This window comes from Canis lupus, chromosome 8, assembly GCF_011100685.1.
Source record: "Canis lupus familiaris isolate Mischka breed German Shepherd chromosome 8, alternate assembly UU_Cfam_GSD_1.0, whole genome shotgun sequence".
Classification (NCBI taxonomy): domain Eukaryota; kingdom Metazoa; phylum Chordata; class Mammalia; order Carnivora; family Canidae; genus Canis; species Canis lupus.
In genome coordinates this window covers 39,430,941-39,456,163 of record NC_049229.1, presented here as the reverse complement: position 1 = coordinate 39,456,163, position 25,223 = coordinate 39,430,941, and the positions used below count along the sequence as shown (strand labels likewise).

Sequence of the window (25,223 nt, the reverse complement as noted above, 5' to 3'; positions counted from 1 at the left end):
TTCAGGAAAAGGGCAAGACAAATATGGATGGGATTTCCCTCACCGAGAAGGGGAAGATAGTCTCTTGGGAGAGCATGGCTGGCCTAGTAAAGACAACTCTAGGCTAGACTGGCTACAGCTTAAGTCTCATTTTATCATTCCCTCTACTGTGGTGGTTCTCAAAATTCAGTATGCACCAGGCTCACCCAGAAGGCTTGTTAAAACACAGGTGACAAGGCTCCATCTCAGGTCTACTGAATCAGACTTTGGGAGTAGAGCCTGATAATTTGCGTATCTATCAAGATCCTAGGTGACTCTGATGCTGTTGGTCTGGGATCCCACTTTGAGAACCACTACTCTAAAGGTTATCCATTACAACTAGAACAAATCCCGCGTGGTACCACATGAATGATTCTCGACTCCAGCTGTGCATTAGAATCACCTAATTCCCTAATTGGGGGAACTTTTAAACCTATAAATGCTCAGTTCTTACCTCAGATCAATTACTTAAGACCCCTGAGGATAGGGCCCTATGTATGTTTTCCCAGATTATTCAACATGCAGCTAGGGTTGAGAACCTCTGTCCCACCTGATCTGGCTCCTGTCTTCCTCTAAAGCTCACTTCTCATCACTTTGACCCTCTATCATAGTATTCTAGCTTTCCTGGCCCTCTCTCTGGCCTGTAGATAGTCTTGGCTTGCTCCACCCCAGGGACTTTACACTCGCTCTTCCCTCTTGCTGGCAACACTCTTCCCCCAAATCTTTGTGTGGTTGCCTCTTCCTCACCACTCATGCTTCACTCAATGCCATCTCCTCAGATAGCCCCTTTCTGACTTCCCCAGCTCAAGGAGCCACCAGCACACCTCGGCAGACATTCTCGATCTCGTTGGGGTATTTTTCTCATAGCACCCAGTATCCACATTTATTCACTAATTTACATGCTTGCCATCTGCTCCCTCTCCAACAGTGTAAGCTTTATGAAGGCAGGGGACAAGATGTTGATCTTGTCCCTTGTTGAGAATGAGGCCCAGGACTTAGGAAATAACTGCGTAACTGTGTGTGGGACACATGAAGTAGGAAGAATATGTCATAAAGGAAGAACACTGCACAGAAGCCTAGAGAGGAATTGCTTTAAAAGAGAGAAAAACCTTTTAGGATCCCTAGCAGAGGTGGTAAGATCCCAGGGAAAGAAAGAGGCACACAGAGCTGACGCCATGGTTGTTTGAGTTCAATTGCACAGACTACGCAACAGTGTCAGGATTGAGATTCCGAATATAAAGGTAAAAAGACATTTCAGCAAGTTAGGTGACTTGTGGATATGACCGGTTCTGTGTATTTTAAATGCTGACAGTCACTGTACTGCTCTTGTGTACTGCTCTTGCCCCCGCCCTCCATATGGTTTTAAAGGCCATGGGGAAATTGTAGAAAGGGAGGAGATTAAGTGTAAGGAGCCGAGAGCCCACATGCAAGAAGCAACTAGGCTCGGACCCAGAAAGTGAGTCACACATGGGTAGTGGCCCATGGAAGAAAAAGGTGATCCTAGTCACCCGAGAGAGTGGAAAATGCCATTTTGGTGACCACGTGTTTAAGTAGGTAATAATACAAGGTTCACAAAAGATTTAAGAAATAGAAATGGGACGGAGAGCCAAAATCCTAAAATCTGGACAAGGAGTAACGGTCAACTCTTGTCTCACATGGAGCCAGGGATGCTAAAATAAGATGTCAAAGGCCATTTAAACATTGTTTTCCCTTCTCCAACACGTACAGCTAAGAAGCAGGCTGTGCTGAGACGCAGGAAGAATAGGGAGCAGAGAGAGCCAATTTCAAATGCCAGCGCTGTCACTCACTGCCCACAAGTTACTTAACCGCTCCGCACTCATCCTAGAAGGCTGCAGGGTGGCAGACGGAGAATACTGTGGCGTGCCTAGCACTGTGCCTGGCACATGGTCAGGGGCAGTTTTTATGGCCACCACCTGCTCTGCATTAGCTTCCCTGAGTGGGAGGCTGCCAAGGTGCCAGAGGTGGCCCTGGGTGACCTGCTGCAGGCCTGGCCCCCTACATGGTGGGGAGACCTCACCTCCGAGCCCTTCCCCTCTGGCCACAGACGCTCCAGAATGAGATCCTGGGCCACACACCGCGGGTGGAGGACGTGCTGCAGAGAGGGCAGCAGCTGGTGGAGGCGGCAGAAATCGACTGCCAGGACATCGAGGAGCGCCTGGGGCACCTGCAGGGCTCATGGGACACACTGCGGGAGGCGGCGGCCGGGCGGCTACAGCGCCTGCGGGATGCCAGCGAGGCACAGCAGTACTACCTGGACGCAGGCGAGGCCGAGGCCTGGATCAGTGAGCAAGAGCTCTACATCATCTCCGACGAGATTCCCAAGGTTGGCCCGGGCCGGGGGTGCCAGGCTGGGAGCCAAGGCCAAGAGGAAGAGCTGGGGCTGGGCAGTCAGTGGGCAGCCACCCAATGACAGTCCAGGTGTGTGAGGACACCCACCGCAATATACGCCCTGCAGCCGGGTGCCCCGTTTGCCAACTTAGATAGGATCTAACCCAAGATTTCCTCACCTTTTTCGTGTCACGGATTCCGTACTGATGGATTGCCATGGGAGGGAGGGAGAGATGAGGTGAGGTGTCTCTAAGGAGGTCTTTATGGGGCCAGAAGATCAGAGCTGGGCCTGGGAGGATGGGTAGCAGAAAAGAATCAAGAGGAAGGTAGGGTATTGCTGGGAAATAAGTATCAGGAAGGAATCATGCACAGTTCTCTTGTGAGGGTCCCACGAGCCTGGCTGCACCCCACCCCTCACCCCTGTCTCAGGCACCTCCAGGAGCAGGTGCCCTGATAGTCATGCCTCCTAGGATGAAGAGGGTGCCATTGTGATGCTGAAGCGGCATTTGAGGCAGCAGCACACGTTGGAGGAGTATGGAAGGAACATCAAGCAGCTGGCTGGCAGGGCCCAGAGCCTGCTGTCTGCAGGCCACCCTGAGGGGTGCGTGTGCCGCCTGGAGTGATTTGGCTGGGTCACGGGCATCGGGCCGGGGGCCCCACCAAGCAGGATCCTCTCAGGTCCCAGTGGGAAAACAGCAACAGGTTCTGGGATGACTGGGTTTGAGACAACTGCTTTCTGGAAGGCTGATTGGTCCAATTCCATTTCACGCCTTGTTGTTTTTTTTTTTTTTTTTTTTTTTTTTAAGTTTTCTTTCTTTTCTTTTTTTTTTTTTGTAAGATTTTATTTATTCATGAGAGACACACAGAGAGAGAGGGAGGCAGAGACACAGGCAGAGGGAGAAGCAGGCTCCATGCAGGGAGCCCGACATGGGACTCAATCCCGGGTCTCCAGGATCAGGCCCTGGGCTGAAGGCGGCGCTAAACCGTTGAGCCACCCGGGCTGCCCTCCCGCCTTGGTTTTGCATGAGTAACTTCAAACAAGGCCAACCGAGACCTAGTTTGCAAAAAGATCAGAAAATGGGGTAGAAAACTATACTCTCTTGGTGAATCAAGAGCTCCAATCTCCTGAAGAGTTAGATTATGCCAAGAGATACTCCAGAGTAACTTTGTTCTTCCCTTTATGGTCCAGAAGGTACTTCAGGATCTCACTGTGTCTCAGAAAAATCATTATATAGGTGTGAAGATAGAAAACCCCACCTGTCTAGCCAGTTCTGCACAGATGGGAGCCCACTGGGCCAGACACCTCAGGCTGCACTCCCCAGGCCCGGCCCTGTCCTCAGCTGTCTGCAGGGCATCCACAGCTGTGGGGCTTCAGCAGCCACCCCAAGGATTGTGTCCCTGGCCCTACAGGCCCCATCCGGGCTGCTGCGTCATCGGCCTCCTTGGGGGAACAATGAGGGAGGCATGGTATCCACCCAGGACACGTTTTTGGACCTCCCCTGAGGTGTTCTGGCCTCAGGGATGGCTCCTTTCCTTGCCAGCACTTCCTGGGAAAAGCTGCTGTCCTTTCTTTTCACTTGGCCTCCCTGTCTATCCCTGCTATGGGGCTGGGGAGTTGTAGATGGGCTCCTCTGAGCTGGCTGCTCAGGGCTCTCTGCCTTTATCTCTGAGTGCTTTCTCGTTTGGAATTCCAGGGAGCAGATCATCCGACTTCAGGGGCAAGTGGATAAACATTATGCTGGGCTGAGGGACGTGGCGGAAGAACGCAGGCGGAAGCTGGAGAACATGTACCACCTGTTCCAGCTGAAGAGGGAGGCAGATGACTTGGAGCAGTGGATTGCAGAAAAGGAGCTGGTGGCCTCTTCCCCTGAAATGGGGCAGGACTTTGACCATGTTACTGTGAGTACTCACAGTAACTGCTTTCCCTGTTTTCTTTGAAGCCCTAGACACAGGAGCAGTCATCCCAGACACACACACACACACACACACACACACACACACACACACACTCCTGCATAGAGATGGAGACATGCCAGTGTGAGCTTAGGCTGCCCTGGTTGCCACTTTGAGAAAGTCTGCAGCTGGGGTCATGACAAGGCCCTGGGGCCTTAATAACCACATTTCTGTTTATCCCACATCCAGCTGCTCCGGGACAAGTTCCGGGACTTTGCCCGGGAGACTGGGGCGATTGGGCAGGAACGGGTGGACAACGTGAACCTCATCATCGAGCAGCTCATCGACGCAGGCCACAGCGAAGCTGCCACCATCGCCGAGTGGAAGGATGGGCTGAACGAAATGTGGGCGGACCTGCTGGAGCTCATTGACACGCGCATGCAGCTGCTGGCCGCCTCTTACGACCTGCACCGCTACTTCTACACGGGCACGGAGATCCTGGGCCTCATCGATGAGAAGCACCGTGAGCTACCTGAGGACGTGGGGCTGGACGCCAGCACTGCAGAGTCTTTCCACCGGGTGCACACCGCCTTTGAGCGAGAGCTCCAACTGCTGGGCTTGCAGGTAACTTTTGCCCCTTGCTGCCCACCTGCAGGCTCCAGGGACCTGCCGTCCACCTCTTCCTGGGGGCCCTGGGCTGTCAAGGCCTCTTCTGGCTTCTAGAGGTGAACCCCCAAGAATGGACACCAGGAGATCTCACCTCTGTAGAAAAGCAACAGCTCAGGGCCAAAAGGCTGGGGGCTGTGGCCTTCACTGATTTTTTAGCTTGAAGTAGTTCTTCAAACTGAATCCTCAAAAAAACCCAAAGCATAAAATGCCTTAAAAGACTCTTTCTCTGGTGGTGCCACAGTGTGACGAGTGAGCACACGTATGGTGCTTTTCTAGCACCAAGTACTGCTGTCAGCGATACATGTAGTCACGGACTTCCCATAGCCACCCTCCAAGGTAGGTACTAGCAGTATTGGCATTTTACAGATGAGGAGAGCAATGCACAGAGAGTAAACAAGTTCCCCAGAATGTGTTAATAAACAGTGGTGCTGGGATTCAGATCCTGGCATCCTGGCCACAGACTCCATGCTGTCAGCTACCAGGGTGTTCAGTCTTTCTACATGGGAGCTAGAGGGACCCCAGGATCTGCTTAGACCCTCTCTCTCCATCACTGGGGTGCCCCGGAGGCACCTCTGCAGGTCCATAGGGCTCCATAGGACTTAGCATGATGGAAAGGGTGAAGGCAAGGGGCCCCTGCTGCCAGGGCCTTGGCAGCCTTCCAGAGGCCCCAGGAGAGACAGGCTAGCTGTGGAGCCCGCACCCACCCAGCGGGGTTTAGGGGTAGGACACCAAGGTGGGTCCTGCCCTGGTTCACTAGGAAGAAAACCTAGAAATTTGTCTTCCAGCTGGAGATGGGGCCTGCCATGTGGCTCTTGTGCTTTGGGGATGCCACAACCCCTGAGGTGGGCACAGGCCACTGAAATCTCAGAAATGAGGCTTCATTGGTATAGCCCCTTCCTTGAACAGACAGCAGACAGAATGGTTAAGAGCAGGGGCTCCAATCTGCACCCCTCTCCTAGTGTGAATGACTCAGGCCACTCACTCTGGCTCCCTGTGCCTCAGTGTCCTCATGTCAAAAACAGGGATCACAATAGTACCTCTTTCATAGGGTGCCTATGAAACATGCCTGGCCCATAGTTACTCTTATTACAGTATTCTTGGGGAGATCACAGGGCAGAGAGTCCCTTTCACTCCCATATCCTCATCAAAACCCAAAGGATGGCTTGGGTCCACAGAAGCCAAACCAGGGAGCCTTGTCCCCCAGCACTGATGGGAGGCTGAAGACCTTGCCTTCCAGAAGAGCCCTGGGAAGGAAGACCTGAAGGAAACAGACCCCTTGCCCATCAGAGGCCAGAGACATGTCTTTCTGGGGAACAATGTCCAGTTTTGCCCAACCACAGGTACAGCAGTTCCAGGATGTGGCCACCCGCCTGCAGACGGCATACGCTGGGGAGAAAGCAGAAGCCATCCTGAACAAGGAGCAGGAGGTGACTGCCGCGTGGCAAGCGCTGCTCGATGCCTGTGCCGGCCGCCGCACCCAGCTGGTAGACACAGCAGACAAATTCCGCTTCTTCAGCATGGTCCGAGACCTCCTCTCCTGGATGGAGAACATCATCCGGCAGATTGAGACCCAGGAGAAACCCAGGTAAGGGGGGACATCCTCAAGGCAGCCCCACTCCTCAGCTGCTTTGTCCCAGAGGCTGGCAGACCAGGGTACTGCCCGAGGACTCCTCCTTGGAAGGGTGGTCTTGGACTGTGGGGGCATCTGGGGCTGGGTCCAGGCAGAAACTGGGCAGCTCGGCATCTACTGGAGGGACCGACCATTTCAGAGTGAAGGGAGCCCTAAGAGTGGCAAGAAAGACCTCTGCCATTCATACCTGATGACAGCAGGGCAATGACCACAGCTGTCAGTGAAAACAAGTGCTTCACACATCTGTAGCTAGGCAGGTCCAGGACTGTGCACTCTTCCCCCAGGGCTGGGGTGTGGAGGCTGTACCCCCCAGCTTAGGAAGGAGCTTGTTGTCCATGATGGGTAGGGGCAGGCTCATGGCAGTGAGACCCTCTGCAGGGAGCGGCTCTCCACGGACTGTCTTATTGGCAGAGGTCGCTGGCCCATTTATGTCCCTCTGCCCTCAAGTGCCTATCCCAACGGCCAAGACTATATATATTTTTTTAAGTTTATTCACGAGAGACACAAAGAGAGGCAGAGGAAGAGCAGGCTCCCTGCGGGGAGCCCAATATGGGACTTGATTCCAGGACCCTGGGATCATGCCCTGAGCCGAAGGCAGACACTCAACCACTGAGCCACCCAGGCGTTCCAAGACTTTATATTTTACATCTTTATTCAGAATGCAATTCACGTTACATACTATTCAGCCACTTAGCATGTCCCATTCAGGGGTTTTTGCATGATCACCATGTACAGCCCTCACCACAATCTAAGTTTAAAAGACCTTCATCACTCCAGAAGGTAGCCCTGTACCCCTTCACAGGCATTGCCCACCAGTTCCCTCCTCTCCCCAGCCCCTGGCAGCCACAAATCTGCCTCCTGTCTCTCCAGATTTGCCTGTCCTAGACTCGTCACAGGAAGGGAACCATACAGTGCGTGGTCTTTTGTGACTGGCTCCTTTCACTTAGTGCGATCCTTTTAAGGTTCATCCATGTTGTAGTGAGTGTCAGAACTTCATTTATTTTTATCGTCAAATAATATTCCCAGGCTTCTTTTGGGGTCCCCAGACTCCCAGCCCATCCCCTGCCAACTGACCAACAGAAGATACTAGGGCACCAGCGTTCCTGTTGGGGCTGGATTAGCAGAGGACTCCCTGGCTGCCCAGAGAGAGGAGGAAGTGGGGTCAGATTCCCAGGCAGGTAGGGGGCAGCCCTGTTGGGCAAGACTTGGCATCAGGCAGGCCAGAGTCACCCAGAGTTTCCTTCTTCCCCAAACTCCCTCCCCGACCCCTTGACCCCACCCCACCTCCCAGGGATGTCTCTTCAGTGGAACTGCTCATGAAGTATCACCAGGGCATCAAGGCAGAGATCGACACTCGGAGCAAAAACTTCAGCGCCTGCCTGGAGCTGGGGGAGTCCCTGCTGCAGAGGCAGCACCAGGCCTCGGAGGAGGTGAGAGGACAGCGGGGTAAAGATAAGCCTGTACTCTTGCCTGTACTCTTGCCAGGCCAGAGAGCTTCCTGGGAGGGAGCCGTGGGCCATGGTTTCCCTGAGGGAGACTTTCACTCACAGAGCATCGGGGTTGTGTGCAGGCCCAGGGATTAGAGCCCCACCAAACCTACCCAAGGTTGGCAGCTTAGTAGGGGAGAGCAGGCTCATCACCCACCTAACTACCCACATGTGTGCGTGCTTTGGCGTTGGCAACATCCATTTCCTAGGAGAGGCACTCGGGCCTCAGAGAAGTTAAGTCATTTGCCCAAGGTTGCACAGCTGGCAAGTGGCAGGGCCAAGACTTGAAGTGAGGTCCATGTGACCAAACCCAGACTCCTTTGCAGGACCCATTTGCACACCACCTCAGACAAGGGAAAGCCCGAATTGTTCTCTCTCCCTTCCCACAGATTAGTGAGAAACTGAAGCAGGTGCTATCCAGGAGAAAGGAGATGAATGAGAAGTGGGAGGCTCGTCAGGAACAGCTCCGCATGTGTGAGTGCACTGGAAACCCAGAACTGGGGGTGGCAGGAAAGGGTCCTGCTGAGGTGGGGGCAGGTGATTTTGATTGCCTAGAGAGAGGAGCCCCCAGAGCACCACTCATCAACAAGGTTCTGGGGCCACAGGCCTCAGGGGTCCACACAACACACCCACACAGGCCCGCTGCCGGAAGCCCACCCCTAACTGGCCAGCATGCCCTCTCTTTGCTTGCCCTCTGCTCCACCTAGGTCCAGGCAGAGCCTTAGTGGCTCAGCCTTTACTGGGAGGACACTGCCACTCGTACCAGGCCAGTATCCCTGTAGCCTGGGGAAGGGTCAGGTTAAGGCTCTAGAGCCTCCCACATGTTTGATCTGAGGCATGTCAGAGCTCTGTCCTCTGCAGCTGGAGACTCAGGAGAGGTGGAAAATCCTACCACTCAGGTAGGAGCTACACACGAGCCTTGATGGCTGCAAGGTTGCTTGGACACGATTGTGTGAGATAGCCAAGGGCTGGTCAGAGAGCGTTCAGGACAAAAGCCTGCTCCTCAAAAGGAGACCTCCAAGTTATGTTTTGTTTTCAAACTAGTATTTGTTCTAACTAATGTGTTTTTCAAATATAACTGTGGATAGAGAAGAGGAAGCCCCCCCGCCCGCCCCACATGGTATGGGAGGGAGTGGTCACCGCTGAGCAGGGTGTCCAGGTGGTTCGGGGACACCTGTGGAGGCCTCCTGCCTGACCGCCCGCTCCTTGTCCACTGGCGGCCCCAGTGCTGCGTACTAACCGGCCCTTGGGCCCCGCGGCGGGTCTGTGGCTTGCTCTCCATGGCAGTACTGGAAGTGTGCCAGTTCTCGAGGGACGCGTCCGTGGCCGAAGCGTGGTTGATTGCCCAGGAGCCCTACCTGGCCAGCCGGGACTTTGGACACACGGTGGATAGTGTGGAGAAGCTGATCAGGAGGCATGAGGCTTTTGAGAAATCCACAGCCAGCTGGGCGGAGCGCTTCGCTGCCCTGGAGAAGCCCACTACGGTGAGCAGGGAACGGACGCAGCCCCCGCAGCCAGCCCTGGGGGGATCTCAAGTCCTTAGGCACCCACAGGCAGTGTAAAAGGCTTGGCCAGCAGCAGAGCGGGAAGGAAACCGGGGACGTGGGAAGTACTTCTAAATACAAAAGACATAAAGGAGTAATTTCTAAAAGAACAAACACCAGGTGTGTTGGGAGCCAGCTTTAGGGAAGGCTGGTCTGACAGCAAGCAGGCTCTTCTCGGCGGCTACTCTGATACCCTGGGCCTTTTCTTCCCCCAGCTGGAGCTAAAAGAACGCCAGACCCCAGAGAGACCCGAGGAGGAGAGCGGGTAAGTGTAGGGAGGGCCGGGCGGTGGACTTGGCAGGAACCCTTGCGGAGGAGGATAGGTGGGAAGGGGAAGGAGGATACTTTAATCAGAAACAGGCCCCCTGATGTTTTAATAATGCGCATGTGACCTGTCACACCTGGGCCACTAGCCAGAGAAATCTGGAGTGTCTGCAGCCTAGAGGCAGAGAGGAGCTTTTGTTTCCCCCAAATCCACCTGCGGCCTGAAGACCTGGTGCAGAAACAACACCCCCCTCACCCCCGCCCCTGCTCTGGGAGCCCGGACTGGGAGATAGTTGGCGCGTGTTTGGGGAGGGGAGAGTGGGGAGCTGGGCCTTGAGGGGAGGCAGTGGCCTCGGCGAGGTGGTTTCTAAAGAGAGGCTGTGTCTTCCTTAGGCCTCAAGAGGAAGAAGGCGAGACAGCAGGGGAGGCTCCCCGAGGTCCACATCGCACAACCACCGAGAGGACGTCCCCGGTCAGTTTCCTGTCCCTTTGGTCTGGTTCCTTGGAGTCCTTGCTGCCAGAATCCACTCATCCCTACTAGGCTCAGCCAGGGCAGAACCCGAGGACAGGCACGCACCACCCACTCTTCCAGACTCTTCCTTCAGATCAGGATTCTTTTTATTTAGGTTTCCTTAATTTCTAGAATAATTCCCCGCTCCTTCACCCCAGAGGAAACTGACATGCCGGGCAACTGGCATGACTCTTACTAGTTTGATTTTACCTAGTCTAATAAATTTTATTGTACAGATACATCACCATCGACATTAGGAGAAACAGTTTATCCAGGGAAGATTTATTTTTATATACCATTCTCCCATTTTCCCTCTCATTCCATCCTTGATACAGCATGCCCCCCCCCCACACACACACACACTCTCACAAATAGACCATCCAATCTCACCTGCCCCAGCCAGTGAAGTGGGGACAACCAGCCCTCTAGCAGATCCCTCCCTCCTACTCAGAGATCCCCCTCCCCTTGCTGCTCCCTGGCCTGACACCTGTGGGCTGGTGAGCTTGGATGTGGAGCTAGTTCTAAAGCAGGATTAGGCCTCAAGGAGCCCTGCAGCAGTGAAGGAAAGCCCCAGGGCTTCTGGGTCACCAGGCTAGTCCCCCCAGTTTGTAGAAAAGAAGGTGTGCATCTGAGTCCTGGCTGATGGAAGTGTTGGGAAGATCCAAGACAGAACAGCTCCCAAACGCTTGGTGCACATGGCTTCAGGAAGGAATAGGTCCATTCACTGAGAAGACCCAGGGTGTCTGTGCAGGGAGCCCAAGAGGCTGTAACTCCGGTCTGGGAGAAAGGCCCTGGAGAGCAGCTTAGAAGAAGACAACACTTCAGCCCGTGCCTTGCATGGCTCACCAGTGCACGTACCCCACCTGTCCAACTGCCTGACCCAGCTTGCCTACACCTTTAGGGAGATGGATACTCTAGATGGAGATTTCCCATACACCAACCACCCCAGAACAATCATGAATATATCCCATGCAGAATCCTGGTCAGCTCTGTATTTCAGCCCTACTCACACTTCACACACACACACACACACACACACACACACCCTGCCTCCAGCCTGGCCAGTCCTCCCTTTCTGAGCTGCACCGGCCTCCGTGTCCAGCAGAGGGCACTCCTGGGCTCCCGGTGGAGGGTCCCTTCCTCCCACAAGTGCCCTCTGAAGCTCCCATCATCGCATGTGGGGTCTCTGGTGGACTTCCTCCCAGGCCCCTTTTCCCCAGAGACCGCCCCTACTGGAAGGAGAACTCTGGGGGCTGCACGAACTGTGGACGCTGGGGCTGGGACTGTCCTGCACCGCCTGTGCTTGGGCTGTTCATCCCTGTGTGTCTCCATGCAGTGGTGTCCTGGGGCTGCAGGCTCTTTTGTGACCACCTGAGCAACTCTGTGATTTGTGTCGTGTACGTCTGTGCTAATGTAATTATGTGTGCATCAGAGCTGCCTCCATCCAGCACCTGAATGTCACTGGGTTTGGGGGAATAAAACGTGCTTGCACCTGAGTTTATCTCTGGAAGGAGGAAATGAGCCTACATTTGAGCCCCTTCCCAGAGAGCCAGCCACTCCGCCAGATGGGAAAGTGCCTGTGTTTGGTATGGGAAGAAACTGGATGGCAAATCAAGTGAATACCAGGCCTGAGGCCTCATGGAAACAAATTTTTCTGCTACTTCTCCTTTCTGAGCCCTTTGTTGGGTTTTTGAGGATCTGCAAAACTCCAAGGGAGGGCATGATATCCAATTGGTCTTTGATGTGAGAAGAGAGGAAAATGGGTCCCGTGCAGGCTGGGACACTACAGAAACCGCAGGCCTCTCCCAGGAAGGGCTGGCAGTGTGCTTTGCCCCCTCTCCGGCCTGGCCTGGGTCATGGTGGCTCTCCTGCTGTCCCGTGTGTGTGCTCTGGTGTGGGTGCCCTGTAGAGTGGGTCCATGTGAAGTTGCTTTATGTGAAACCCATCACTAGTGCATGCTGGCTTCCTGCTTGGGGCAACAGATGGGAGTGTACCGGGCACCGGAACCCCTGCCTAGGCTGCTGCACACCACGGGGTGGCCAGCTTGCCGGCCCCAGCCCCGTCCTCCCCAGGTGCGCGTGTCACACAGGGACTGCAGTGCCCTGCCACGGCAGGCTCTTCCTCAAGCACATCACTGTCCAATGCATTGCCTTCCTCACACCTTCCCACATTAGAGCATGTTCTGATAAAAAACAAAAACAACAACCACCACAAAAAAACAATCTATTCACACAGGTAAGTATGTAAGTATGTGAGAGGCCAAGCAGAAAAAACAAGATATCACAAAAGCCAAAACTTCTGGAGTGGAAGTCAGGACGTTGGGTTCTAGTCCTTAATTCTGCTGGAAGCTTCCTGCATGATTTTAAACAAACCACCTAATCCTCCTGGGGTTCCTCACCCTTATAAAGCCCCCTTTTAGGGATTACAGAAAGTCCAGAACTTTCCTGTATGTCAACAATGTACCTAAATAAAGGGAGAGGCTGGGAGAGGCGGCTTTCCCCCGCTTTCCTCTGGTCTCATCCTTAGTTTTAAGGAGCCTGTTCGCTTGTCAGGTACTAGTTGGTGTGAGACTGGAGATGGGAAAGAAGAGGTAAAGGGCTGAGGTGTTTGCCTTTGTCCTTGTTTGGGGAAGACCGGCAGGGTTGGGCCTTGGCTCCTGCCAGGGTCTGTACCCTGAAGATGGTTGGGCCCCGGGCACTGGATGGGGGCCTGGATGCTGGCTGAGCCATTCCTCTTCTTCTTTAGTGCCTGGTCCAGTGGCACCCTAATACTCCCTACAGGGGTTGAGGGTGTCCTTAAGCATTCTCACCTTCCAGGCCCAGAATCCCTGGTGTAACCTCTGTGGTGAGATGTTGTGAGTGCTTTCACAGAGGAAAAATGGTATTGCAGAGGATCCAAGTCACCCCAGGCATCAGGGTCCCTGGCCAACAGTGCTGGGATGTCTTCTGTGCACTGCATCTGTTTCTTGGCTTTGGGATGGGAATCGGGGCCCACTAAGGAGCTCTCCCAACAGGAGGCAGCTGGGTCAATGGGAGTGAAATCCCTGGAAAGGACTGGTGTTCCTAGGGGCCGTGGCAAGAGTCAGTCTTCAGGGTTGCCACTATGGGTAGTCCTGCCCTGCCTGCCTTGGGGATGTGAGGCTCCTCCAGAAAGCAGCTGCTGGGTGGTATTCATTATCAGGCCCACCTTCATCAGGGGGTCGGAGGAAACTCCTACCCAAGTACAGCCCACAGATGTCACTCTTCCCCGGGACCTTCCAAGACTGCCTGCAGCTGGCTGTCCCAGAGAGGACTGGGCATCTCAGGGAAGAAGGTGGAGAGTGAGGCGCCTAGGTGCCTTCCTTTCCTCGGTCTCAGAAGTTGCTGTGGCTTCAGGGAAGTCACCGGCACTTATAAATGTGAGGGACATGGCCCAGGCACCCAGCAGGCACTGGGTCACCGCCAGAATACCTTTCAGCCGGTGCCTGGCTGGCTCCAGCTGCTGTCCCCGGTCGGCAGCCTCCCTGGTAGGCAGCCTGAAGTTTTACGCGGCGACCAGAGGCCGGGCTCCGCGGTCCGACGGACGGGACGTGGGTGTGTGTGGAGCAGCTGTGTTGCTTCTTGCCCAGGCAAGCTTTCCCCGTCCTTCCTCCCCACCCCATGAGGCCCGACGGAGCTGCTGCTTCAGGCATTTTTCAACGGATGCGAATCATGTTTGTTCATAATGAGCAGAAGGGGCCTGGGAAGGACTCAGGTTTTCCCCTACACCTGGGTGTGGCCCTGTCTCCCCAGGATGCCTGAATCAGCGTTGGGGAGCGGGGCTCTGCCTGCAGCCTGGCACTGCACCCTGATGCACCAGGCAACTTCTGGACCCCTGTCCACTGCTGGATGTGCTCAGCCCTCTGTGCTGACCTTCCTGGCTCCAAAGGCTGCCCCTGAATTCTTTCTCCCCAGCTGTGTTTCAGAGCATCCCAAATAGACTCAGAACGGAACCCAATTAACATTGGAGGCATCTCATAAATGGGGTTTGAAGCTGCCAACTTAAGCACTGGGGGTCGGATCTCGATGGGGGAGGAGACATCTAACTCTTTTTAGCCTTTCTGAGCGGCTGGCTCAGAGTCACCACAGGATGAAGCAGCCACCAGCTTCTCCAGGGCAGGGATTGGAAGAGCCCACATTGGTGGCAGGAAGAGTGAAGACTGCTCCCAAGGAAGCCCCACTGTCCTCCCGCCTGTGATGGCAGTGAACCAGGTCTCCCCATCCTGGTCTGAGACCTTGCACACTCCTCTCACTTCACCTGGTTCCCACCCCCACCCCCCCGCCCCATCATCTTCCCTGGTGTCCCAGTTGTCATCTCAGATGGCTGTCCCCTGGGGTCCCATGTTGAGCCACTTTGCTCCCTCATGCCACCTTCTGTGAAAGCCCTCCACCCCAGCTGCTCCTGCCTGCCTTCTCTGGAGGTACTTGTCTCTGCTCACCCTAAGTTGCCATCTCTTCATTTCTCCGGCTGCTTTCAACCCAACAAAACTAACTCTTTTTCTTCTCTTGTAAACAACTGTCTTCTGAACTGTCTTCCCAAGCTGATGGTGCACAATCCGCCCCACCCCTCTTCCAGAGGACAAGCGCCCAGACAGCAGACACTGGGGGAGTTCCATACAGTTCTTTGCTGTGGAAGCGGCTGGCTCCCCACACTATCTGAGTGCCTGAGGCATCGGTGATAGGTCTTGTATGGCCCCAAGCCCCTCCTCTGGCCCCTTCAGGTTTTCTCTGCCTCATCTTGTCTCCTTTAAACTGAGAACTGCATTGGGTAAGTGCTTTCCTCTGGAGCAGTAAGTATCTGCAGCAGGATTTTGTAGGAAGAACACAGAGTTTGGGACCAAACAAATCTGCTTCCTCTCTGGATGTGTGGCTGAGCAAGCTGCTCAATCTTCCTAACCCTCACTTCCCTGAATCCATGAAAGTGGTGCTGAGACCTGCCTCACAGGTGTAAGTACTGAGAGAGAGACTATAGGTAGAACTTCTGGCATCTACTAGATAACTTGTCTTCATTTTTCCCTTCATTTTTGCTCTGTCCATCACTGCAGTCCTTCATCTCTTAAAAGAAGCATTCTCCATGTGAATTCTAGCATCGCCAAAGCCCTCCCAAACCAACCTTCCCGGAGCACCTCCCCCTTAGTCCCCTTGAATACACACTCTGAGCTCAGTCCTTGCTGTGAGATCAGTGGGCATGACTATCACATCACAGGTGGGATCGCTCTTCCTGAGGTGCATCCTCCTCCCCTTGTTCTCGCTTATCAACCTCTCCTTTAGAGAGAAGGCCCCTCACTTGTGTTTCCTTGCTTGGGCTCACTGAGCATCTTCTAGAACCTCCAAAACACCCCATGGTCCCAGGCCAGGTTATTTTTCTCCTGAGAGCTGGGAGAGTTGGTCATCTGTGTGCTGTCTTCTACGCCACCAGCTGGCTGGGGCTGGAAGTACACCTTCAACTCCTTTAGTCCAGAGCAGAAATGTACCCATCTTGTCCCCCCTTCTCTCCCCTTCTTGAACCTCCTTTGTGGAGAAGACCTCCGACCCTCTGCCTACTTCCCCTGCAAGCCAGCCTCCTAGCAAGCCAGGACCCTTAAAAGTCAAGCTTATAAGATTCTGAGAAGAGGTGGCCATGCTCTGTCCGTTAGGAACTGAGGCCTCTCCCCGTCTGACTACAATCCTGTGAGATCCCCAAAGCCTCTCCTCTCTGTGCCTCTTCCTCCCAATGTCCCCCAACTGGCAGCCAATGCTGCCTGTCCCCTGCCCTCCTCTGAAATCGTGATCCCAGCAGCCAGCTCACCCACCCTCCTCTCAGACGCCCCCACTTCACCCACCTGTTCCCCAAGCCAGAGAATCTGGCTCCACACTGCAGGCAGCCCCTCCCCTTATTCCAGCCCTCACCTCAGTCCATTCTCCCTCGTGCTGTCACTCCCATTTATAGTCTAGATTTCTCAACTGCTCCAGCCTGACCCCTAGAATTTCCTCCAGTCCCCCTCTTTCAGCCCCTCGCAGTGGTATCTGCAGGCGAGGTACTCTCAACAGTACAGGTGTGATCTGTGCACCGTCCTCATGAGCTAGGGACTGAAGCAGCCGACTACCTTACAACACGGAGGAGAGAAGGGAATCTTAGATCATCTCCCCTCTCCAGGGCCCTTTGGCAGGACGTGCCTGTCTCTACAGCACGCATGTAGCAGCTCTGGGCCCCAGCTCCTCACCTACCATCCCCTCTTGGTGCTCTTTTGTCCACAGATCCCTCCCTTGTAGGCCAAGGTGGTCTCTTCATATCCGAGCACAGCATAGTTCCAGGGGCAGCAGGAAAATGCTCACCTCCTCCTCGCCCTTCCCTAGCTTTAAGAAGACAGCACAAAGCTGTCTTCCCCCTGGGGCCTGGGAAAGAAGGTCCTTCTGGCCACCATGCCCCATCTTTCTCATCAGTGGCTCCTCCCTTGGCCCAGAAGAGCAGCTCTGCTGGCCCTAGACCTGGGAGGGGGGCATCAACTGCCAAACACTTCCACCTCTTGCCCTCATTCTTGGCTCCTCCTCAAGCCCTAGCCACGGAGGGGACAGACTGGCTTTTAAATGATCTCCACATGAACAGTCAAGAGCACAAAAAAAAAAAAAATCTTTGCATACATTGGAAAACCCTGTTTTCTCAAACCCATGACATGGCCATGCAACTTTTGATCATGCAGGCCATGGCCTCCAAATATCCCTGCTAGGGAATGTGGGTCAGGCGCTTATTAGGTGGAAGAAGAAGAAAGGTTAGGATTAAGTTGGGAGGCAGTACTGGAAAAAGCTGCCTTTATTTCAGAGAAAGGAAAGAGAACAGAAGCATGGGAAGAATATGTGGATACAGTCCCTAATAAAACCAGTCCCAGGAGGGCAGGAGCTGAGTGAGGAAAGGCAAACGTGGCAGTGACACCCCACAGCAGGTGCAGGGAAAGCTCTGGCCCATAACCAAGAGGAGCATGCAGCCAGATGGAGAGGCAGGGGATGAAAAGAGGCTCCACTTTCTGCATTCATGATCCACCCTCCACCCCCACCACCACCAAGCTTTATACCCAATCAGAGGGGTGGCCTGAATGAGGCCCCAGCAAAAGCCCAAACCCAGGCTCCCAGGCTCCCAGGATCATCCCTGCCAATCCTGCCCTCCCTTCCTGCTAGAGGATGATCCAGGCAGGGCTTTGGGGCCTCTAGATCCTTGTGGCCAATGCTAGCTCACTACAGACACTTGAAGATACAAGTATGCTACAGATACTTAAAGATGAGTATGAGCCAGCCACAGCTCTCATGGGGCTCTAAGACAGGAAAAGACAAAAGACCTAAAGACATAATTAAAAAGACAAAACAAAACAAATCCCTGGCCTAATTCTAGAGTGCATGCTGTCACTTCTGATACTTATTAGCTGTGTGGCCTTGGGTAGGTCACTTAACTTCTCTGAGCATAGATTTCCTCGTAGATTGAAGGTGTTAAACTAGGTTAGTGGTTTTCTAACTTTGCAGTCATATTATCCTTTCTTTAAAGGAGATCTTACTGGAATCCCAACTCAAAACTATATACTGGTCAGTCCTAATTCAATGGGATACTACCTTTCTTCCAACCACTGCGTCAGACATCTGCATTGAGTCCGTCCATTGCTTTACTACCATCTTAGGCAGTCTTTGGTCACTTCGAGCTGTTAAAAAGCATACCCAGTGTGTTTCGGTGTAAAGCTTCAATCTGCTATCCAATGTAGTGTCCACATTCTCCCATCCACTACTTCTCTATTTCAGGTGGGATACATGGTCTGAAGGACCCACAATGGGGAGCACAGGGTCCCTGCTCTACTCTGGCTCCTCCAGGCCTCCACCTTGTCAGGCAAGAAGCAAATAGCAAAGGGGATGGTCTCTCCTGCCTGGGGGTGGCTCTGGGCCTCCTCGGCTGAGGCCCTTGTTCTTTCACGGGTCTGGACGTAACTTGCTCAAGGACCTGATGCTTGATGCTGTAAGGTCTCTAGAAGTCAGGCCTTTGAGGCAGGTCTCTGACCAGATGGCTCAAGCTAGGCTGCCTTCACTCATGCTCACTTGGCACACAGAATCTACCCATAGGTGCCCTTCCTGGTTGCCCCCACTGCGGCCATCAGTCCTACCCTCTTCTTCTGAAGATCACAAAGGCCTCTGCATATGGGGAATGGGAGGTCTGCTCCCCTCCTTGTGGATGTCTGATGTACACCCCTCACTTGGCAGGGGGCAGAGCACCCCACCACCCACAGGGAAGTACAGGGAACTAAAAGCGACAGCTTTCCCCCAAAGCAATGACTTCTTCTGTGGTGACTCTCGACTTCAGCTGCTCTTTACAGAGTGTGAAGCTTATTCAGAAACACCAACGTGCTGACCCCACTCCAGGGTGTATTTTACTAAAGTTCCCAAGGTGATTGTAAAAGGCAGCCAGGGTTAGGAACCACTGCCCTACTCCAACAACTCCCTGTGCAAGGACGGGAGCAGGACCAGTTAGTCCAGCACTGTGACCAGGGAGGATCCAGGTTCTCCTTTATAAGGTGATAGGCAAGACTTACAGCTGGGTCTCCTTGGCTCCAGGGCCTTAGACACAAGCAGGTACCAGCGGTTTCTATTCAACATCCATGAACATGTTTTTCACACCTGTGTCAGCAGCGGAAGCCTTCATATGAAATCTTGCTGGTGCCTGCGTGTAACTCAGTTGCAGGAGCAGGGGTAGGGGCCTGGAGCCACGCAGTGATCCAGGGCTCTGCCAGTAGCACCGGAAAGCCCCAGCATTGAAGTCATCACCCAGGCCCCTCCGCTTACTCAAAGAATCTCCTGTCACTATGTTAGAGGCCAGGAAGGAGTGGGGATGGAGCCAGAGGCATGGGCAGAGTCTAGGGAAGCAGAACCAGAGAGGAACCAGGCTGGGGAGGGCGGGGGGGGGGGGGGGGGGGGGGGGGCTCATACTTCCCGGTCCTGCGGAGTAGCCGCCCCTGGGTCTGAACCCCTAGCAAGGTGTGCTCCTCCCATATGCCCCTGAGCAGGGGGAAGAAGAGAGGCAGTGGCCTCAGGACCTGCAGCCGCCCCTCCCTCCAGGGCCGCAGGAGAAATCCAGTGGGGATGAGAGGCCCGCCACAGAGCCTCTCTTTAAGGTCCTGGACACGCCTCTGAGCGAGGGTGATGAGCCTACAACGCTGCCAGCCCAGCGGGACCACGGGTACAGCGTGCAGATGGAGGGCTACCTGGGACGCAAGCATGACCTGGAGGGGCCCAACAAGAAGGCATCCAACAGGTGTGTGAGGGAGGGGCCCCCGGTGGGTGGGGCGGGCGGCTCCCAGGGGCTTCTCCACCTGCAGAGCCTGTGCAACACCACAGCCATGTGGTAGGGGAGAGAATGCTTTTTTTTTTTTTTTTTAAGATTTTATTTATTCATGAGACGCAAAGAGAGAGAGAGAGAGAGGCAGAGACACAGGCAGAGGGAGAAGCAGGCTCCATGCAGGGAGCCTGATGTGGGACTTGATCCCGAGACTCCAGGATCACACCCTGGGTTCAAGGCAGGTGCTAAATTGCTGAGCTACCCAGGGATCCCCGAGAGAATGGCTTCTGAGAACTCCCGGGCCCCCCTTTGGGCCAGCATGATGGGAAGAGCATATCTTCAGTTTGAATGATGAGTTCAAACCCTATGCCCCTGTAGAAGTTACTCCACCTTCGTTTCCCCATGATGAGGAGAACCTGCCACCTTGGTACAGATTCCCAAGCCTGGCACAGAGTAGGTTCTCAGTGAATACTAGCTACTATTCTTATCCCAGGGCTGGGTAACAGGTAAGGTCTTGACAGTAACAATAGATCCTTGACCAAGTCCCACTTTTTAACCAATCTGGGCCGGTTTCCCCAGCTGTCAAATAGGAGAATGGGGTTGGCATACATGGCTTCCAGAGGTCCCTCCCAGTGCTGTCATACAGCAACTCTGTGACCCTGAGGAACTCATTCGAAGGCTGTGTCCTTTCCTGGCTCTGAGGCAATTATGTCCTTGAGTTCAGTCTGTCCAGGGCTTTCTACCCAAGGTCCCTGGGGGCCTCTGTTTTCAGGCAGCATGCCAGGGCCTCATGGACACAGAGCAGCATCACGAGGTTGAAGCCAGCCATGTTCCCAGGGCCAAGTGGCAGCATACAGAGTCTGGGCAGGGCAGGGGGACATACTAAAGCTCAAATTCCAAAAATGAACCTGGGGACCCAACCACCCTGAAGTTTATTATTGATACAGAATCCACCAGAAATGGGGAAACCAGCATTTACTGAGCACCTACTATGTGCCAGGCTTTGTGAAGACCAATTACATCTTCACAACCACCTTGTGATATCAAGGTTTCTATTTTGCAGATAGAGAAACAATTTCAGAGAAGGCATTTGTTCAAGGCAGGATTTTACTCCAGGATACAGCTCCTCCTTAGCAACGGCCTTCCTTGGGCTACAAGCTCAAAGAAGGTAGTAAGAGCTACAGGAAAGATGTATCTTTCCTGGAGGATCTTCTCTGGGTGTCAGAATCCTGGGCTCCATGAAAGGGCTCTGCTGCCAGCTTGTCCAGTACAGGTCAAGTTCTCTCTTTGAACTTGCTATCCTTCCTCCCTCTGTGCCCTGCATGCCTCCACCTTCCTGCCCCCTATAGGGGGGGAGGGAGGAGGACGAAAAGCTTACTGTTGCTCTGTTCCCCAGCATTCATTCCTATGAAAAGTGAAGTCACCGCATGTCCCATTGGTCAGTGAAGGGGCTGAGGTTAGCCCACACATGAGCTTCTAAGCTTGTCACCAAACATCAGTTGAGTCTTGATTTGCACAAAAGTGTTTCTTTAAAAAATGCTAGGACAGGAATCCCTGGGTGGCGCAACGGTTTGGCGCCTGCCTTTGGCCCGGGGCGCGATCCTGGAGACCCGGGATCGAATCCCACGTCGGGCTCCCGGTGCATGGAGCCTGCTTCTCCCTCTGCCTGTGTCTCTGCCTCTCTCTATCATAAATAAATTTTTAAAAATTAAAAAGAAATAAAAATAAAAAATGCTAGGACAGTATACTGGGCATATCTCAATAAAGCAAAAACTAACAACCAGAACAAAATGCTACTCTATTCACAGTTCAGTGGTGAGAGTCACATATACTCATGGATGCAGAAAGGCTTTGAAAGTTAAGTTTACACAGTTGTTCTTAGATGCAATAATTCTACTTCTTAGAAATGTATTTCAAGGTAAGATCAGGGTTATAGCAAAGATTTATGCATGAATGTTTATCACAGTGCTGTTTAAATTGCACTGTTTAAATTTCCAGTAATTACAAGGCCCATCACTAAAGGGATTATTTATATACAGAATGGGGTACCATATAGCAACTCAAAATTATTTTTAGGAAAGATTTGAAGGATATGTAAAAATATTCATATGTTTTTTGTTTTAGATTTATTTTTAGAGACAGAGTAAGAGTGGGCATGAGTGGGAGGGGCAGAAGGAGAGGGGGAGAGAATTTCCAGCAGACTCCCTGCTAAGTAAGCATGGTGCCCAACTCCCTGATGAGCATGGATCATGACCTGAGCTGAAACCAAGAATTGGGAATTGGATGCTCAACTGACTGAGCCACCCGTTATATATATGTGAATAGAAGAAAATATATAAAATGTTGATAGCTAGTTTTTGGTAGTGGAATTACATGCAGATGATTTTTATTGCCTTTTTTAACTGTAAAATGTGTTATTACTTATTGGGGCAAAAATGGTATAATAAAGAAAAAATTGGTTAAGCTGTAAGAATGGATTCCAGAACTGTTGTACCCTGTATTTTCGCAGGTCCTGGAACAATCTGTACTGTGTGCTCCGGAACAGTGAGCTGACCTTCTACAAGGATGCCAAAAACCTGGCTCTGGGGGTCCCCTACCATGGGGAGGAGCCCCTGGCCCTGAGACACGCCATCTGTGAGATTGCTGCCAACTACAAGAAGAAGAAGCATGTCTTCAAGCTGAGGTGAGGCCCCTCCTGTCCCTGGCTGTCCCTGGCCACTTAGTTCAGCATTCGTGGCTGGATAGGAGCTCCCTGTATGAGACCAGCTCCACGCCTAAAGTTGCCCCTCAGGGATTTTTTGAGTCAAAGGTGCTGTGCTGCCTGGGAGGCTCCAGGTCATGGGGAGGCTCCAGGCTCCAGCAGGAAACCCTTTTTTGTCTTAGGCTGAGCAACGGCAGTGAGTGGCTCTTCCACGGCAAGGATGAGGTGAGTGCTCGGCGGCCTAGCCCAGGCCTAGCCCGGACCCCTGCCGACAAAGGAGCAGTCGTCTCCCTGACAACCTAAGTCCCAGGGGCACCCCCTCCCTTGTGGCCCATGACCCTCTCGGCCTGCAGGAGGAGATGCTGTCCTGGCTGCAGGGCGTGAGCACCGCCATCAACGAGTCCCAGAGCATCCGCGTCAAGGCACAGAGCTTGCCCCTGCCCTCCGTCGCGGGCCCGGACGCCAGCCTCGGCAAGAAAGACAAGGAGAAGAGATTCAGCTTCTTCCCCAAAAAGAAGTAGCCTCTCTGGCGCCCCACCGGCGGGCCGGGAGGGACTGGCGGGCGCGCGGCCTGGGCCTGGGCCTGGGCCTGGGTCTGGTCCTGGTCCCGGTCCCGGTCCCGGTCCCCCCGCGGCCCGCGCCGGCCGCCGCCTGCGCCTGCCTGCTCCGACTGCGATGACGGCGGCGGCCTGGCCCACTGCGCTGCCCTCCCTGCCTCCGCCCCGTGCAGCCCCGGCTCCCCGCCAAGGGCCAGGGCCCCTGGGGCGCAAAACGGTTTCCCGGGCACCCGCCCTCCTCAACCACCCTGCTGCCCCTGCCTCCCCACCCCCCGAGCCCCACAAAAGCTGGAGAAGATGAAGGAGGTTCCTCAGACGCTGCCCACTCCCAAAGCAGGTCTTGCTTGGGGCCACCTCCCACTTGGGGATGGGGGAAGGGGACACTGGAGATGCCTGACCTGCCCCTTAAGGGCATGAGGAAGGAGCTTCAGGTAGGCGCACAGGGCTCTAGCTCTAGCCAAGGGGCTGCTGGAACTCAAGGGGCCTCTTCTCCACTGGGCTTACTCAGAACTGGACTCTCACCTCAGGGGCCACCACATCCCTTCGCCGTCTTCCTCTCACCAAAAAAAAAAAAAAAAAAAAAAAGAAAAAAAGGTGGGGGGCACCTCCCAAGGTTGGTGGGTCCTAAATGCAAGGGCCTCCTGCTGCCTCCGGTGCCCTCTGCTACCAGCCCAGGTGGTAAAAGGGAGTAAAAGCTCTCAAGCTGGTCCTCTTAACACAGAGCTGCAGAGCGCTCAAGAGGCCAAGGCGGCCGACAGACCTTGACGCGGCCCACGGTTCTGCCCCTCCACGCTGGGATCCTCCCCGACTCCCGAACCAGCACTATCCAGCTCAGACCCAAGGTCCCTTAGGGATAGTACAGGTCCCCAGAGAGAGAAGACGGGTGCCCAGCACCTGCAGTAAAGCATCCCAAAGCCAAAGGCCCAAGGTGTCTTAGCCACAGCTGGCACCACCTGAGGGTCCTGGCTGGACAGACAGCAAATCTCATGACCTATCACTCTGGGGTGGCAAACAGAACCACATCTGGGTATTACCCATGTGACACAAGCCCCGGCCAACTGGAACAAATGCTGTATGGCACCCCTTGCTCAGCTTCTCCTGAAGGTCCTGGTCTTGTGGAAGTCACCAAAGGTCACCAAACATCTAACACCCCCTTCCTCAAGCACAGCCAAAACGAGCCCTGGACCCTATTTTCCCAGAGACAGCCTTCCCCATGCTGTTTGGATCAGACTTCTGGAGGGAAGAGGGCACTCGTTTCAACAAGTATCTCCCCCACCTCTCTGAAAGCAATACAGCTCCAGCCCAGCATCGTATCTGGGTTTAGGTTCAAAAGAGGGGTCAAATTGGGGGCAGCAGGTGTTTCCTGCTGAAGAGACCATAAACATCCCTGGGGCCTACAGCTGCTATTCCATCACCTTCCTTATGAGGAGCCTTAGACACACTGAGATGATTCCTCTGGAAGGGGGTGAGGTTCAGGTAGCAAATACAGAGGTACATATGCACTGTTACTAGGCCTTCCCAGGCAGGAGCCCCTAGTTCAGGCACAACTTAGAGATCAATACCTCCCTGTCAAGGGGAAGCTAAGTTCTTCAGTGGAGCTTGACACCCCCGGATCAGATGGTCCCACCTTTGTAGCCAGGGTCTTCATTTGGCCTCTATGCATCTAATCCTACAGCCCTCTTTGCTTCTACAGGGAAGCTAGTATATACCATTCACCAGCCTCCTCCTCCATCTGGGGAAACCAAGGCAGGAGGCAGTGAGGTGACTATAATCACCTGGCAAGGAAGGAGGCCTCTGATGCATCTGAGGGGATGTCCTGCTCCAGGGCAAATAGCACGTTCCTTACTGAAGAGCAGGTAGTGGCAAGAGTCTTCCTCAATTCTTTCCCCAGTCCAGTCTTTAGGGAGACAAGGGACCCCCTCCCCCACCCCTCCATTTGTGCCAAAGTAGCAACTGACGTGAGAAATTTCCCGCAAGTAACTCCATGGTCCAAAGAATGAAAGGGCCCCAAAGGATGAGGTAGGATTTCACCACCCCAGGTCCCCCAGACTGGGCAGTGGCAGCCAGCTGCATGTGACCCACCATCTATTGCCAGTGCCCCACACATCCCTCTCATATCACACAGGCCCCAAGACAACCCACAGGACTGAAGCTACAGGAGCCCAGCTTTGGGAGATTGTGCCACATGGGACTAAGCTCCTGGTGCCCTGGCAAGGGTTTTCCCCTCCTTACATTTTCTACTTTGCAGTCTCTTAACAGTATTCCCAAACTAGGTCAACACAGCTCCAGTCCACACC

The 25,223-nt window shown here is 53.9% G+C and overlaps 1 protein-coding gene across 1 annotated transcript in view; it reads left to right on the top strand.

The window, feature by feature from the left end:
* The window catches only part of SPTB (spectrin beta, erythrocytic), a 51,673-nt gene extending 41,278 nt beyond the window's left edge, over positions 1-10,395 (top strand). Inside the window, 10 exon segments of the mRNA NM_001220481.1 lie at positions 2,084-2,362; positions 2,838-2,968; positions 4,062-4,266; positions 4,510-4,884; positions 6,270-6,514; positions 7,851-7,989; positions 8,436-8,520; positions 9,334-9,530; positions 9,806-9,855; positions 10,248-10,395. Coding sequence (NP_001207410.1) covers positions 2,084-2,362; positions 2,838-2,968; positions 4,062-4,266; positions 4,510-4,884; positions 6,270-6,514; positions 7,851-7,989; positions 8,436-8,520; positions 9,334-9,530; positions 9,806-9,855; positions 10,248-10,395 — 1,854 coding nt within the window.
* The last annotated feature ends 14,828 nt before the right edge of the window (positions 10,396-25,223 follow it).